Consider the following 17,363-nt stretch of genomic DNA (forward strand, 5'->3'; position numbering starts at 1 on the left):
CATGCAGCTCATCTGCCAGGGCTCCGCTGGTGTCCAGCTCTCCCAGGGACCACTCCCCGGACTCCTGCCCACCCCTCTGAGCTGCTCCTCCTCATCCGGCCCGCCCTGTCCTTCACCCCGGCAATGGCAGTGAGCGGGCTACACAGTCCCTGCTCCTTGGCACTAACACACCGTCCTGAGTCCAAAGCAGGAAGACGGACGTCCAGTAGCTGCCAAATCAAATTGATTTGCCTGAAACACAGTGGGCTGCTCTGGACTTGAAAACCACCAACAAAATGCAAAAGCAACACAGGTTATTTGAAAGGTAACTGGGGTGCCCACGTAGGAGGGACAGTGCTCAGGGGACATTTTTATGCTCTGGATTTCTAAATTAAGATATTGCAAGTGCCCTTCAGTGACGTGTCCCAGAACTGAGCTGGCTTTGTAGACACGGGGACAGCACAGCCCTCATACCTGCAGGCCCGGGATGTCCTGGGTCACCCCTGAGTCCTTTCAGCCCTGGCATTCCTGAAGGACCCCTCTTTCCCGGGGGTCCTGGGAGGCCATAAGCAGGGTCTCCAGGGTTTCCTTTCTGACCATCCGGTCCAGGTAAACCAGGAGGGCCTGGGGGCCCGGCAGGAGAGGAGCCCTTGTGCCCTTCCAAGCCTGGATCTCCCATGACACCAGGAACACCTATGGAACAAAAATCATTTCAGGCATTAACTGTAGACATCTAGAACCTAAGCACCCATAAGACTGCTACTTTGATAAAAACACATTTTTAAAAAATACAAAGGCATTTAACAGGTATTGTTGTTTTTGCCACCTTTTGCAAGGAAATAAATTGTAAGTTTGTATTTCCTAAATACCGGTGACATCTCCCTGACTGCTTGCATCCTCTGGCAAATAGACTGCCTAGACCAAGCATCTTTTACAATGTAACAGACCAACGATGGCCTACGACTCATGCTTCAGGTGAAAGAGGCCCCGAAAACTCACAAAATTATCGTGACGCAGCTAGGACCTTCGTGCGCCGCCGAAACCCTTTTCCCCACCATCTGGGATCTCAGGGCCGTTGCCTTAAGAAGATCATCCAGGTTTAGGACGTGTGACTTTCCTAACGAAAAGCACTTTCCTTACCAGGTGGACCAGGTATCTTTGATAGTCCCGGTTTGCCAGGCCGACCTTTTTGCCCGTCAAAACCCCTCAGCCCAGGAGCACCCCGAGGACCTGGAAATCCTCTTGGACCTAAACAATCACAATGAAACACAGACTCAGTGAGACACAAATCAAATGAGAACAACATGAGGAGATTTTTAAAAATCTGCGTTGAGCCTCTTTACGAGTGTCTCTACAGATGGCAGTAAAGATGTGTCCTCGTCTGGGCGGCAGAACTGTTTTATGAGTCACCTGCTCCAAGTAAGTGTTTCTCAGGCAGTGACTGATTGTGTTCGGACACATTCTCAGATGCCGCCCTGTAAAGAGCTCTTCCTGCAAGCCTCTTGCATGAGCACCGCCCTCCAGCTGAACCTTTCAGTGTGTCCTCATGCTGAGGGTCAAAGGCAAATACTCAAGTACAGCCTGTCCTTCGGGGAGGGTGGAGGCGGCGGCCAGAATGTGGCCTGTTGCGAAGACACCACAGGCCAAAGTCTAGTCCCTGCATCTCACTACATTTGCCCTTAAGTGAAGTATAGGCCAAAAGTCCCTGTAAAAGGAATTGAGGGATTGTTTAAAACCTTCTGTGATTTCCTATGAGGAGATACCTCAGCTGAAATGACATACAAATCATGAACTTCAGGTCTGAATGTTTTTCCCCTGAGGTAGAAGCTCCCGAAAGTAATCATAAAGTGTTTTTATGCATCTATGACAAGGTATCAGTAAAGGTGAAGAACATTCGATCAGTCAGCCAGCAATGCTTCCCTCTACTGGTGGAGACATGTACCTCCACACCCTGGCCCTTGCCTTGTGCTGGGTGGAGTGTGGTTCCCACGCTCTGATCTGGGACTTGGTCCTGTGACTTGCTTCGGCCAATAGGATATTCACAACCATGAAGCAACAAGAGGTGCAAACTCCGCCCATAAAGCCAGGCTGCCCTCTTGCATTTCTGCAATCACATGAGACAAGCACATGCTGGTCCCCCAGTGACCCAATCCTGCAAACCCCAACTTGAACTTGAGCCTTGGACCAAGTCAACCAACACCATGTGAGGTCAACTGAACCCTTACAAACCTATAGACCCCAAACAAAGAAAATTAGTATTTGTGGTAGCCCACTGGGATTTTGAGGTTGTTACATAACATTATCATGACCAAAGCTATTGCTTACGGAGGGCTGTAGAGTGCCATTCATCATTCAACCTTTAATTTTTTTGTTGTTGTATAGGACAGAAAGGTGACCTTCAGTAGCTCTGCTAGTGGTCAATGGGTCCATTTAAGCGAACTCTGAATAAATAAAAGGAAATTGGGCAAAATTCTTTATATGGATTTGGGGTCTAGTGTAGCTAAAAAGATAGTGATTCAAATGAAGTAGTGTTATGAACATGAAATCAGGGATGTAGGTACATGGATATTTTTCAGATTGTTTCTGGACAAAAGTTTGGGTCTCTTATAAAGCAGAATAGAGAAACATTCACAATCAGTAAGCAAATGATCATTTTTTTAATTCTTGGGACACAGGAAAAGAAAGTAGATGACATTTTAAAACTCTCAAAGGCAGATATTTTCACTCATGGGATCAAACCACAGTCCATGTTGTGGCAGAGAGATATGAAAACCCCACTTGGCGCATGCCCAGACCGGGAGACTAGGGAGCCACTGGGAATGACTACAAACGCTGTTTTCTCATGGGCCCTCGAATCCTTTGATTAATTTTAGAAATGCCCTATTTGCCTGTGGATTTGCTTTTGGTTTATCTGCCTCACCAGATCTTTTATTCTGGGGAGTGTATAAGACAGCAACTTCTCCTTGGTCATACCTGGAGGTCCATCAGCACCCGGAGGGCCTGGCTTCCCAGGATAGCTGACATTATAAGAAATTGTATCACCTGGAATAATAATTAAAAAAGGTAGCATTCACACAACTGATAGCCCAGTGCACTGTGAATCTCAATGACAATTCAATCAATATATTTTTCATAGAGGATATGTAGGATCCAAAGGAAAAGACTCAAAAATATCATAAATCACTTGAACTACCTTCTATTTCAAATTTGTAGAAGATCTGTCCTGACATCCAAACTTGAACTCCCAGAGCAGTTATAAACATAAGGGGACTAAGAAAAATATTGATTCCAAGAAGCATCAGTTTTAATAACATAGAACAAATATTGACTTTATAGACTCGTGGGTGTGAGTGCCGGGAGAAGCTTTGGTAAACCATGAAATAGTAGCAAGCGCCCATGCTGAATTCAAAAGATTCAGCTCCTAGTCCAGATGCAGGGTAATGGTGCAAATAAAGAGACTGGGTGGGGCATTAATAACAGCTACCATTCATTGAGGGCCCGGCCTGGGTCAGGTGCTTCCAACAGCTATCTCTGGTTTTCGTGATGACCCTGCAGTGCGGTGATTGTCATCTCCCATTCCAACCAAGAAGGGAAACGAGACCCCCAGCACACGCCTGTGAGACCCCCTCTCCTTTCAAGTGGGATGTTTGTTTTTTACCGTAGAAATAATATCTCATCATGTATGCTCTCAAATCAAAAACATATGAGATGAATAAAAGTAACCTTAGATTGTGATGGGTCCTGGACTGATTTTTAAACTGTATTGAATTCCAAGGTACTTGCCTTTCTGAGTCATTAAATCAGGAACCAAAAATATTATTCTTTTCTGAAATTTCACAATTAACAATGTAGCCCAAGGTATGTGGACACATTACAAAAGAAAAAATCTTAAATAAATCTTTTTCCAACCTTTAAAGAATTTACAGCTATAACACTGCACACCATTTCATTGTTTGAAATTCATAAAGCTGTCAAATATATTTAAAATCCCTTCTTTTTTTCTCCCAAGAATGCTTACAGATGCGTTTTCAGGGACAACATAATCTGTTTTTTAAATGAAACTTTAGGTTTTTTTATTAAAATGCACTGCCTTATCTCAGAAGGTTGTAAAAATAGACATTTTGAATATGGATATACATATAATTTTAATACGGTCAGATTGTATTAGTTGATACTGAGAAATGAATAAAAGGCAACTTTGGTATGCCAAAGAAAGCAACAAAGACCTCTTATCATTTTTAAGCATTTGTTTAAATATTAATTGTGATGGGATGCTTTCACGTGTTTCACAACATTCCAGGTCTGAACAGCAGCTTGATGGACTTTTATTTAGCGGTTCTGCCGTGGCCCGAATAACTGCACCCAGAGGAGAGGCTCATTGGACCTTCCGCGGCTGCACTTGACATAGAACATTCACAATTACCTTTCTGACCCTTCGGGCCATCAGGGCCCCTCTCACCCGGGCGGCCTGGGGCTCCTGGCTGCCCCCTTTCTCCCGGTGGGCCAGGAAATCCCAGTCCTGGAGGGCCCTGCGGTCCTTCTCTTCCAGGGGGGCCTGGTTGTCCAGGAAACCCTCGGTCACCTGGGGCCGCGTCTTCGTGATCCCCCTGGGAATGTTCACATCGTGAGTCAGTTACCGACCTTGGAGAGTCCGTGCACTCAAAGTAGTCACTATCTCAAGCTTATGAAACACAGGCAGAAAGCTCCTAATTCTAGGAGATAGGGGCTCAACAGCAAATTTAATTTCAGGGGATTAACTTAGATTCTTCTTTATATTTTACATTCATATTTCCACATAGATGTGATTGGGGTGTGGGTCTTATGCCTCAAACACAAAATGTTATGTGGTTGTGATGTCTTAAAAACAGAATAAGAAATTTTATGGAGAACCATTCTTTATTATTAAATGTAATAAAATACAGAAATGAGTAAATGAATGGAGGTAGGGGCTTGCAAATTGAGTAAGTTCTCATGCTTCTCACTCTTATGGGAAGACACAGGGATAGTCTCCGTCCCCTTCCACATCTGTGGACAAAGGGCTGACAAATCCTTGCTCCTCCCACGTAAAAAATTGACCTTTGACGAACTGTCCACTTCTGTTTCTCTGGAAACTATAAAAATCACATGTCAACTGCATTACTAGGCAACCTTACATGGAGTAGAACCAAACCCAGGCAGCAAAATCTGCATCTGGTCTGGAAGGGCTGGAAAGACCTGTGCGGAACGCTCGCTGGAGCTCCCTCGAGCGGTGACTCCTATAACCACCAAGTTCCCTGTGGGGTCCTTGAGCTCCACTGTGGAGATAACAGTCCTTATGGGGACAGCAGCTTTCAAGTCAGCACTGCTCACACACCTGCCACGTGTGGATCTCATCTCCTTCACCCCACCTGAGTGCCTGGCAGCAAGGGCTCTCGCTCACCAGGAATGCCTGACGCTGCCCTACTGGCAAGTTCAGTGTCCTGTCTTCTATCCTTCTGAATAGGCTGGTCCCAAACATGATATATAACAGTGTTGTGAGTCTCAATTGTTTCAGTGAGCCCAGGAAGACCACCCCCTGCCAGTGGGTGTTGCAGAAATTCCTCTCCCAATTTGATCTGTCATACACTCTGGTTTTACACAATTAGGTTAGTATACGCGAAGACAACTGCCACTCAGTGGCGTTGGTTCTAAATAGTTTCTCGAGTGGAAGAGTGAATGAAACAGGGAATATTGAGTCTCGAGCAGAGAACATTATTCACATATGTGAAGTTAGCTGAAGGACCAGAAAGCTACAAACATTCTCTAGCCTGACTTCCAAACGTCTGCCTCTTCTTTACACGTGTTCTCTCTGAATGATTTCCTATAAAATCACGATGTGGTTCTTCCCTCTTACAACACAGCCTGGTGGAGGTACCACGTGCTTCGGAACAAGGCCAGCTGCAGTTTTCACTGCTGTTTGACCTACTTGATAGATAGAGGACCGTGAGTGACCTTCCTGTGAAACTGGAAAGACAATTGCTCTTCAGAAGCCTGCTATTGGGAGTAAACACCCAGTCACTTTCTGCGTGACAATAAGCATTCAGAAATACCTCATATACCCGATGGTTTAAATTCCTAAGCATTTGAAACATGTCTCACAGTCTTTGCTTATGACCTTCATTACCTAGACAGCGTCTCCACCCAAAACATGCTTGACAAATGCAGACATATCATTTAGCAATGGATTTTTCCATTAGCCAATGCATCAATTTAGTGGATTCGCAGCAGTTTATCCTTTTTTTGCTTGCTACTTCCCTCGCATGCTCCTTCGCTAGGGAACAGAACTCAAGGTCACTATCGGGACCCGTGCTCTCTTCTCCACCCTCCAGAGTCAACTGAACAGGCCTCTCATCAGTGCAGGCTTTGAAGATGCGAGGGGGAAAACCACCACAAGGATGATGATTTCAGACCATCTGCAATTACGCCCTAGCTTTTAGGACAGGTTTTGTGTCGGTGAGTCCGGGTGGCTCCGACTTCCAGCACATGAACATTTACCGAGGTAGAGCAGAGGCTTTGCGCTCATGTGAGACAGCGAAATTCCAGAGCAGAAGGATTGTACATACCGGGGGGCCTGGGTCCCCTGGTGCGCCAGGTTGTCCATCCCAACCATGTTGTCCCCGCTGCCCTGGAAGTCCTGGGAGCCCATCAGGACCTCTTTCTCCTTTGTGCCCTGGGAACAAAAGCCAAAAAGATATTCAAGCCCTTATCAGAAGTGGATGAAGTAGAAGAGGACTTGGGACTACAGATAAAGGCATGACCTTGACTCCGAGTGAGCTGAGAGAGAGTCCTCTGAGTGCCCCATTGGCCTCAGTCACACAAAGGCAACTGTGCACAAGTCAGAGGGTAGATGACAATTGCCAAACCCACTGAATCTTATATTTGGGAACCGTTCCTCTTCCCTTCTGATGGGGGATTCTGTACGGGGCTGCCAACCACAACAGCATCTCCCAGGCTTGTGAGATGTCAGACATGGTCCTCCACCTCCTGGCCACAGCGGACAGGGGATGGTTCGTGGTTGGGCACTTGCCGAGGCTGGTCCAATCCTTCCTGAAATTTGTTTCTAACTGGAGTGGAGAAAATAGAGCTCTCTCTTATATCGGGTGGGAAGAACTCGGACTGGTCTGGGGCAGGTACCCACAGCCCAGTGAAAGCTACTCTTGGGGCAAAGTGCAGGTGGCACGATGCAATATGCAAGATGCAGGGACAGCCTCCTATGCAGTGGTCCCTTGCAAACCCCCCATCTAACCTTTCACATTTTGCTTAATTAGCCCCCAAATTACTTTTTTCTTAAACGACTCCAATCTGGATTTCGATCACTTTACAACCAAAGTATTCTTGATCAGTAAAGGATTCTGTAAGGCGGTGAATAAATACTAGGCGAGTCAAAGGAGGGCTGGTTTTAAACCTGGGTTCCTAACACTCAAGATTTGAAAAGATGACCAAAGGAGCATGTATATTTCCAAATAAGAGACAGATGATTCGAGGCTCAACATTCACACAAGTCGGTGGAGGACAGAGAGTATTTTTTTTTTAAGAAATCTCAATAACGATCTTAAGTCTTGTTGTAGAATTGATTTGTGGTCACTGGGGAGATACTGCAAGAAGGTGGTCCATGCATCTTTCATGAGGTCGCAGCGCAGTGGCTGATGAGGCTCACCTTTCACTCTTGCTACAACCCTGTCTCCCTTTTCTCCTTTGTTGCCAGGCAGTCCTGGGGCACCAGGTGTTCCCTGGGTGAAAAATCACAGCAACAGGTCAGTTTAATTGTGGTGGGTCAGAGGCCATTCACCTTCTTGTATAGTCAGTCTCTCTTCTTTCCTTCTAATCGCCCATTCTAGATTCTAGCCTGGCACACCTGGTCTCCCTCTTGTCCTTGCCTTCCGAGGTGGACCCTGCCTCACAAAACAGAGGCTCTGGAATTGCATGCAAAAGCTGGTGGGTCTGAATAACGTCTGTCCCTGAGTCAGCAGAAATTCATCGGCATCACTTTCTCGGTTGTGACAACACACTGGGGTCCTGTGAGATGTCGTTGGGCGAAGCTGGGTGCAGGGTACGCGGGCGTTCTCTGAACGGCCACGTGACTTCTTGTAAGTAAAACTTTATTTTCAAACAAAAAATCTATAGTTAGAGAAAACTGTTAAAACTATCTTCGGCTTTGTAACATAGAACTGAAGGGAGAGGGGTGGGCTAACCATGGCCACCGCCACTAGAGCTGAAGGTAGAGGTTTACAGATGAGTTGGTGGTTAAGGAGGCTGATATTGAGGGAAATTAATGAGCAATAGAAGGGAAATTAAGAACTTTGCTATAGTCAGTATATTTCCTCTGCATAGTAACCCGCTACCGTATTTTGCTTTGTATAAGGCACATTTTTGCCCAAATTTCTGGGCAAAATAAAGGTGCACATTATACATGTGTGGTACTAAAATGTGGGTGCACACTTACATGGCAAAATATGGTAATTCTGGCTGATGGGGTCATCGTCTTTTGACCTCAGTTGTTCTGAGACTGGTGTATTTGGGTTATGGTTTTGTAAGTGTCACATAGTATCCAATAGTGAGCCATGTCAAAAATCTAGAACCCCACTGTTGGTATATTGGAGTGGCCAAGCATTCCAGTAAATATTCTAGTAAACATGGAAACACTAAACAAAGCTGAAAGTTACTTGTCAAAAAACACTGGGGCATTTGAAAGGAGGCAAAATGACTGAGCAGACCATTTGCTTTGCTCCCACACAGGCCCACTGCCTTCCCTTCACACACTCCCACGACATGCTGAAGCAGGCCCAGTGACCTGTTTAACTGGCCCCTACTTGTTTACAAGCAACAAGGTATAAAGGGGAGGAAGGCACCAGCGAGATGAGCACAACCGCAGCGTCAAACGGAGAGAGTGTAAAGAAGCCAAATATGCACCCAGTAGGCAGAGACACTGAAATGGATGTAATGGTTAGGAGCCATTTCCTGTGGAGAAAATACAGCTACACACACACCAGCCACTCAATAATCCCAAGAACATCACTCCAGGATAATGTCCCGTGTGCAGCAATATCTAGAAGGCATCAAGACAGTGAGTGGAAAGCAATTTCTTAGTAGAAATAGCCAAATTCAACAGGAAAGGAACTTTAGAAATCATAAAGTGCTCAGCTGGCTTGAGTGTTGCTTAAATTCTTATTTTTGCTATTTATGCATAAAGGACAAAGGAACAGGGCCAAAGTGGTTGGCATGTAGTATGCAATCCAAGAGATGGATAATGAAAATGTCCTTCCGATGGATGGGCTATCAACAGGAAACTATTCACATAGCATTTGAGCCAACGACTCCCCAGGAAGACAATACCAGGGCCACGCTTCCTAAACACCCCGGAGGAAAGCATATACCCTGGAGTCTAAGCAGATAAACAGTGAGCACACTGGCAACTTAGAGTGTATTACAAATTGCTCTAATGATCTGCAAATGTGGAATTTTAATTACTAGAGTCAGGTCATAGACTAAGTTGAGCTAGTAAGAAAAAACAATCACCAGCACCGTCTTTATATTTCGCTAAAGAGACATTCATTTACTGAGAACCTACAAAGAGCCAGGCGTTATTCTGAGTCCCAAGGATTCGGCAGTTAACAAGACCGTCTGCCTTCCTGGCGTGAAGACTCTAGTGAAACAAAAGCTGAATCTACAAAATTCCTGGGGTCAGAGAGAGTCCCGGCCACTTTGGGATGGAGAGCGACTTTTCACAATTCTGAGACCTGCGATGAGTAAACACGTGTGTTAACAAAACAACCAAATCTCAGCAGCAACAAAAATGTCCTCTCTGCCAGGCACATACTAATTGTTTCACACGTGGTCCAGGTCCGGGACCTCAACTGCAGGTGCCCAGTGAGTCGTGTCCTTCTGAGGGAAGCAGGTGGGTGGCCATGGTGGGGACTGAGCAGCCCAGACCTCCTCCCGTGGGCACAGCCACCTCTGAGCTTCCAGCCGCAGTGGGAACACGCTGACCCTGTGTTAATGAACTTCCAAGTCTCCAGGATGGCCACAAACCTCATATTAATAGTACAAAAAGAAGCAGTGAGATGTATGAGGGAGCAAGAGCACCCACAGTGACTGACTGTTGTTCCTTCGCGCTCCCTCCGTCTGTCCATCCCTCCCTCCTTTCTTTTCATAGTGCCCCACAGTATGAACATGGTTCCTAACTGTAGCCATAAAGCAATGAATTTAACGCAGGGAAGTTATGTGGACAGAATCACACACAGAACAAAGACACCCCAAATACGAAGACTTAAGCCCTGGATCACCAGAATTACATAAACCTTAGCCAGGACAACCCTGGGTGAACTAGTAATCCACGCTCCCACATATTAGCCCTGAGAAGCAACTCAATAGGAAGCCACGAAAGTATTTTAGAACCAATTAAATCTTCATGAAGAAGATTAAGTAGCAACAAAAAAAATGACTGTGATAAAATGTTGAATTAGAAAAGCAGACTATAAAATGCAAATTACATACTAATCACGACCACGTCCGCTCCCCTTCCGTGCAGGGAGGCCCTAGCTCCCGGCTGAGCAGACTGTGCAAGTGCAGTAGATGCTGTGGGGCAGCTGGGTCATCACCTTCCCTTCCGGGTCTCAGAGCGGCGCCTCATTTTCATGGGATTTCCCAGGAGAAATGGAAACGTACATGGGAGCTGCTGGTTAGGCTCCGGGCCACCCAGGATTGAGCCTCTTTAATAAGGAGGGAGAGGAGTCTGTCTCCAGCCTGCAGACGGGTGTCCAGGGGGCAGCGATTTTATTCTGCGGGACAGCTGAAAGGCTGTGCCTCAACCTGAGCCTCTTGTAATGGTCAGCAAAGGAGAGCCACTTGGAGAGACAGCCCATCCATTCTCTGGCATATCACGTGAGCTCTGACAGTGCCAGTATTTGTATCTCCAGCCTCTACCTCTGACCTGGATCCTTGACTTACATACCATCCGCTCTGCCTACTCGACATCTCCACTTGCCCGTCTACTAGGTATCTCAAACTTCAACGTCCCCGGTGGCATTGCTTCCCTCCATCAAACCACGGCTGCTCCTCACATCGTCTTCGCCATCTCGGCTCCAGCCTTTAAGCCTCTTCTCCTCACGTCCCGGAGGAGACGTGTCCATGTCCAGGCTGACCGCCACCCTGCTAGCTCTGTCTCCAGAATGCATCCAGAATCTGCCCATTTCCCACCACACCCCATACTACCAGGTACCGTATTTTGCTATGTATAATGTGCACCACATTTTTGGACCAAATTTTCAGGGAAAAAAAAAACCCTTTTGTTTTAATTTTTAATTCAACATTTACTTACTTATATTTAGATACTTGTTTTTTTATATTCTAAAGCGATTTTAGCATTTATTTTTCAACATTTTATGGTACCAGAAATCCATGGAACAAATAATTGCAAAACACAAGAACAGATAAAAGTATTTCAGGCACTACCCATGTATAGTGCGCATCCTTCTTTTTCCCTCAAAAATTTGGGCAAAAAAATGTGCATTAAACATGTCAAACTATGGTAAATCCATGTGCTATCTTATGCCACCAAGATTGCTGCAGCCACCTCCCTGCTCCTCCCCTTCCCCACTAGGGTCTAGCTTTGACAGAGCTGCAGGGATGGTCCATTTAAAATGAGTGTCAGATGCTTTCTGGCCTTAAAACTCACTCCTGGCTGCTCTGTGTCATCCAGAGTAAAAACTCACCTTCAGCCCACCCACAAGGCTCCACGCTCAGCAGCTCCGCCCAACCTCCAGCCATTCCTTTGACTTTATCTCCTGCTCTGCCCCTCACTGTCTCCACTCAAGCCACACTACACAGTGATGGCCTTGATCAACACAACCCATACTATGTATTTATTCATCCATCTGCTATACATCCTCCACACAGGGTAGAGGCTCCCAGAGAGCAGAGACTGTGTTCTGGTCCCTGCTGTATCCTTAACACCTGCAATAGCACCTAGAACATAGCAGGTGCTCAATAAATATGAGTCAAATGGATGGATAGATAGATGGATGAATGGATGAATGAAAACAGATACTTTGGGGCATTCCTTTCTTTATAGATTCAAAACATAGAATATATATCATACTATAAATTAGAAACAGGTCCCATTTAATTCAATCTCTGTCTCTTTTAACTAGAAAGATTGTTACTGGTAAGAATTACTCACTGGTGGCCCTGGAGATCCTTCAGCACCAGGAGGGCCCGGGTGACCTTTCTCTCCAGGCCACCCGCGGGGCCCCAAGTCTCCTTTACTACCCTGCGTCCCAGGAAGTCCGGGAAGGCCTGGCGAGCCCACGGGGCCAGGCTGGCAGGCACAGGGCCCCGCATTTCCTAGACAGAGGGTAAAAGGCAGCTTCGTCATACTTCCCAACAAAGGCTTCACTACACAAAATCAATAGTGAAAATAAAAATAAGAAGGGTCTAACATATACAGTTCTTATAGCAGACAACTGATAAAGTGTGGGGTGGGGTGGGGGCACCATGTGGGGAACCAAGGCACAGTCTCTATCGAGTGGACACATTGTTTTTGCACAAATGGGGTGTTTCGAGTCTTAATAAACTCGTCTTGGCAAATTCTAGGGGGAAATCTGATGTCCAATTCTACTTAAAAAACTTTTATAACAAGAAGGCCTCTTAAAAGTCTCTTCTTTGGTTCTTACTAAAAAGACCTCTTACTTGCTCCCTACTGAAGAAACAGTGACAAACAGTTGGTTAGAGCATAAACCCCGAACAGTTAGGGGAACAAAACAATACGTGACAAGGGACCATTGCACGCAACGAACATCACAACTGATAATTCACTGCAATGCATTTGCTGATCATCAGGACTTTTAGTCTTAAAAAATGTCTTTAAGATAGTCAAACTCATCAGCCGTCATACCCACCTGACTCACTTGGTCAAAAAGGCACCGAACAATTTAGGGTAGAGAAACCACATCATAGGCATTGGATGAGTCTGGGAAATATGAGACCCCCAGGGAGAAACCGAAATAAAAGGTCAACACTGTACTCCCTCTGCTGCTTCTAAGGAATCAAGAGGATCTTGTGGAAAAGTTACAACTTTGAGGCAAATTTCGTGGGAGGTAAGTTCCTCCTCTGTCCTCTACAAGACTTTGACTTTGGGTAAGATCTAATCACGAGACGAGCACATACCGAAGTGGAGTACTCACCGGGTTAATGAAGGTGAGTACCAGTCTAAGCGAAATGCCACATTGAACCTGGCATACGTGCCTCCCAGCCCTGCGTGGGACGTCCCCTAGAAACTCTGCCTTCGATGCATACTTGCCTTTTTCTCCTTTCGAGCCTCTTCTTCCGGGAGGACCCATTTTGCCTTTTACTCCTTGTGGTCCAGGATGCCCCACACTACAATACATAACTTTACAGTGGGAAAGGGGATGGGCGGAGAGAGCCACACGGTTTTTTGTGAGTGCCTCCTACGGAACGAGTGGAAGTGTCTCTTGCACTAACATTTTCCCCTCAGCCCCGCTCTTTCTTCCATTCCTCTCAATTCCTTCTCTCTCACAGGAGAACACATAACACAGTGGGCACATGGTGCCCTGCCACCATGACCTTCGGTAAAACCATCCTGGTCTCAGCACTAATTCGTGGGTTGCAGAGCAAAGCAACAGACAGGAAAACAAGCAAACACACCCAGACAAAACAAGTAAACAAAAAACTAAGAGGAAACGTATCACAAGATCTTTTCCCCTTTGACTACCAATGATTACCCAGTGAAGAAAACATGAAGCAGAACTTGTCAAAGCAAAAATTCAGAGGCATATTACTTAAGATAATAGAATGCAAGCCGTAAGTTCCTTGATCTCCCCCACATTCCAGTTAAATAACATACAGTAAAAGCATATTATTTTAGAAGGCATAAAACTCAAAACAAAGAAAAGGAAAAGGAAATAATGGCAAAAATATAAAGAGACTTAGCAGACCTAGCAAAGTTGAATTCTATGGAGGTGGTAAGAGAAGCAATGGAAGAACAAAATTTACATCAGAAATCCCTCCCAAAGGTCAGGAATTAAGACCTCTGAAGTGGAATGGCATTGAGTCAGTCCTCAGACAAAATGACTTGTTACAGAAATAGTCCGACTAAGATCCCCTCCTCAAAAGTGGCAGCAGGGTGAAATAACAGCCCCCCACACTGGAGGAAGCCGTGCAGCAGGAAGGGAACTTGAAAAGAAACTGTAATTGAAAAGCCAGGTGGCGAAAGGCACTTTATCCCTGGAACATGAACAGGCTGCTGCAAACATTAAAAGAGAATAGAGCGGCAAAATTCTTGGAAGTTAGAAAAAATATGTGATTTTAGAAATTTTAAAATTCAGGAGCAGAGTTGGAAGACAAAATTGAGAAAATATCCTGGAAAGTATTACAGAAACAAAAGTAAACAATAATAGATTCAAGATTTTAAAAAGGGACATGCAGGATTGACTCTCTGACAAATCATAGAGTGCAGAAAGAGAAAAAGGGGGGGAGAGGGAAAGGAGGGAACAGCGTCAAAGAACTTCTTCAAGAACTTATTTTCAGAAATGAAGGGTTTGTGTTGGATTCAAACTGTCCGCGGAGTGTCTGCAAATAAATGCAAATGTACCCACACAAAAAAGCAAATCATTGTGAAATTTAAGGACATCAAAATAAAGAAAAACTCACAAACTTCCAGGGAAAACAGATTTCAAACAAACGACCAAGTACCTAAACGTTACTGAACTTTTTGCAGTGACAACACGGGATGCTAGAAGACAAAGAATGCTTTCAGAAACCTGAAGGAAAAATATTTCCAGGCAAGAGTTTTATACTCGGACAAATGATTGATCAAATTCCACAGTAGACTAATGTCACCTTCAACAGGTGAAAATCCCTCAGGTCTGTACTTTTTCTCAGGAAGTATAATGAGAGAGTGAAACCGTGGAAGAAATACGTTAAGTTGTAGGAAACACAGAAACAGAGAACGAAGAGAGGGAGAGATCCAGGATAATGGTGAAAGCAGATCTCAAGACAGCATCTCTTGACAGCAGATGAAAAACGCAATCTGCCCTGATTTGAATGGGTTGAAAGATCTGGGAGAGATTTATTCAAAAGACAACACTGACAGAATAGTTAACAAGTTATAATGTACTATTGGGAGACCCATGCAGTTCTAGCGGGTTGCGGCTGACTTAGCAAACACAGAGAAAACAAGGCAATTGTTCACAAAATATTGTGCTGGAAAAGTAATGATATACAGTATTACATATGGCTGCCCTGGTGAATCACATTTTATAACTATTCATCATAAACACTGAATATTTAACTCAAATTATTATACTAACTCGATTTCCCAGCTTACATATCTGTGGTTGGGAGGGAGGGGAAAGACAGCTAAACTTATTTTGTATGGTAAGAAGTCAAAAGATAATGCTCAAACCGAAAAAGTAAGCAATGACAATACAAGGATGCTGAATGGCAACAGAGACAAATGACAAAAGGTTCAGGAAGGCAGAGGAGAAGGGGTTGCCCAGGGCGACAGTTCCTCCCGACTGGCTTGGTCAAAGAGTTCGACTCCTAAGCCAGGTCCACGCACAGCTCTGATGACAACATTTAAAAATTGTTTAAAACATTTTTAAATGTTTTAAAATTAAAACATTTAAAATTAAAACCACATTTAAAAATTAAAATTATGTTAATTAATAAAATTCTATGATCACACTTCAATGCTCCACCAAATATTTTCATGTACTTTAATTAACGGGATAGTTCAATGTCAGTTTACTTTTTGTAGTGTTAATAATACTAACTTGGCTCAGGAAATGTTAAATCATTTTTTGAAGATTTAGAAAGTCCCAGTTTCTATAAATATCAACTCCAACATGAGTGCTAATGAACGTGAGAGAGGAGCACTTTACCATCTGATCCTGGAGGCCCCTGAAGTCCCGGTGCTCCAGGCAACCCAGGGGGCCCTGGGGGCCCTGGTCTCCCCGGAGCCAAATCGGGCCTCCCGGGAGCACCTGCTGCCCCTGGAACTCCGGGGTGACCGGGAAACCCTGGCGGCCCGGGGAGTCCCGTTGTGCCTACAAGAGAAATCAGGAATGGAAACCACGTAGACTCTCAGATTAAACTTTTCTATAGAAGAGATCAAATCAGCACATTCTTCCTTGGGCTGTGGACATTTTTAAAGGAAAAAATGTAATTAAAAATAACTGAATATCCCAGCCATCACAATGCTCACCCTGCTATGAAATGAGCACATGAATGGAAACAGACAGGTTTGGGGAATCGGATTGATTTCCTTCTCCCCATTCTTTAGGAATATTGGGAGAGAACTATCCATCATATAATTAAAAGTGTTTTTTCCAGTCTTTTCGCCTTGGTGATGTGGTAAAACTAGTATCAGTAAGTATACAGGGCATAAAATACCATGGCAGCTGAGGTCAGAGGGGAAACACAGAGGTCTGGATTTGAACCTGGCCTGTCTCTGTTGGGCCCCAGGTACTTAACTTCCCTAACCCTGTATGTCTATCCTAGAGGTCTGTTCTGAGAACGAACGAACATAATCCATATAAAAAGCTTAGCGCAATGTCCGAACTGGATTTTCGGTGTGTTCAGAGGTCAGAGTAACACGGACTCAACACCCCGCTTCCCCTGGACATTCTACTCACCTCTCTGGTGGCTGTGGCTTTCGGACGGCGGGAAGCCTTGTATGAGAGTGACACTTCTCCTAGCCGTGTCTCCCTAAGCACACCTGGTTCTAGACTCTCTTTGTGGAAAACCATAGTTTTCAAAGATGGCCACAGGGTAGCTCTTGTCCCCCACGTGCTTGTAGAACTTTGACATTCTCCTATCAAGAGGTGGAAGGTCCCCTCCCCTGACTGGGGCAGGCCTTGGTGATTTTGGGACTCCTGGAGCACCGTGGGAGTGATACATGGTTTCCAAGCCTCGATTATTCCACGTGACTCAGTTCTGCCCTGTGTGCCGAGACGCTCCGGACTGGAGTCCAGGCCCCCCGTAGAAGCGATCCCACTATTACGAAGCTCCATGCAGTGAGGGAGCCCAAATGAAGTACGGGGCCCACAGAGAGAGGCCCTGGGACTACAGGACAGAGAGAGCAGAGGCCTGGCCAGTCCTCACACTCCGTTTCCTGCCTGCAATCGAACCTTGACCTAAATTGGCTAAGCTTAGCCCTTCCTAAATTCTTGAACCAAGGAAAGAGGGAAGGCAACATAATGACTGTTGCTATTTTAAGCCACTAGGTTTGGATACGTTCTTCAAGAGAAGACTGAAACCCTGTCCGTAATCAGTAATACAGATGCTAGTTAGCCAATGGCTTCCCTTACTGCGTGCATGTGTGCTGGGGCTTCACACGCGTTTCCACA

The 17,363-nt window shown here is 45.2% G+C and overlaps 1 protein-coding gene across 5 annotated transcripts in view; it reads right to left on the reverse strand.

Moving 5' to 3' along the window:
* Positions 1-17,363, reverse strand: part of COL4A4 (collagen type IV alpha 4 chain) — a 106,394-nt gene that overhangs the window by 41,093 nt on the left and 47,938 nt on the right. For all 5 annotated transcript variants that reach the window (XM_037029271.1, XM_037029272.1, XM_037029270.1 and 2 more), the window contains exons 20-28: positions 15,897-16,061; positions 13,295-13,384; positions 12,176-12,339; positions 7,655-7,727; positions 6,561-6,667; positions 4,403-4,586; positions 2,953-3,021; positions 1,120-1,227; positions 454-672 (exon numbers count right to left, since the gene is read on the reverse strand). In XM_037029271.1, coding sequence (XP_036885166.1) covers positions 454-672; positions 1,120-1,227; positions 2,953-3,021; positions 4,403-4,586; positions 6,561-6,667; positions 7,655-7,727; positions 12,176-12,339; positions 13,295-13,384; positions 15,897-16,061 — 1,179 coding nt within the window. The remainder of the gene's footprint in view (positions 1-453; positions 673-1,119; positions 1,228-2,952; positions 3,022-4,402; positions 4,587-6,560; positions 6,668-7,654; positions 7,728-12,175; positions 12,340-13,294; positions 13,385-15,896; positions 16,062-17,363) is intronic.

This window comes from Sturnira hondurensis, unplaced genomic scaffold (genome assembly GCF_014824575.4).
Source record: "Sturnira hondurensis isolate 20B ecotype Veracruz unplaced genomic scaffold, ASM1482457v3 Scaffold0020237, whole genome shotgun sequence".
NCBI classification, from domain to species: Eukaryota; Metazoa; Chordata; class Mammalia; order Chiroptera; family Phyllostomidae; genus Sturnira; species Sturnira hondurensis.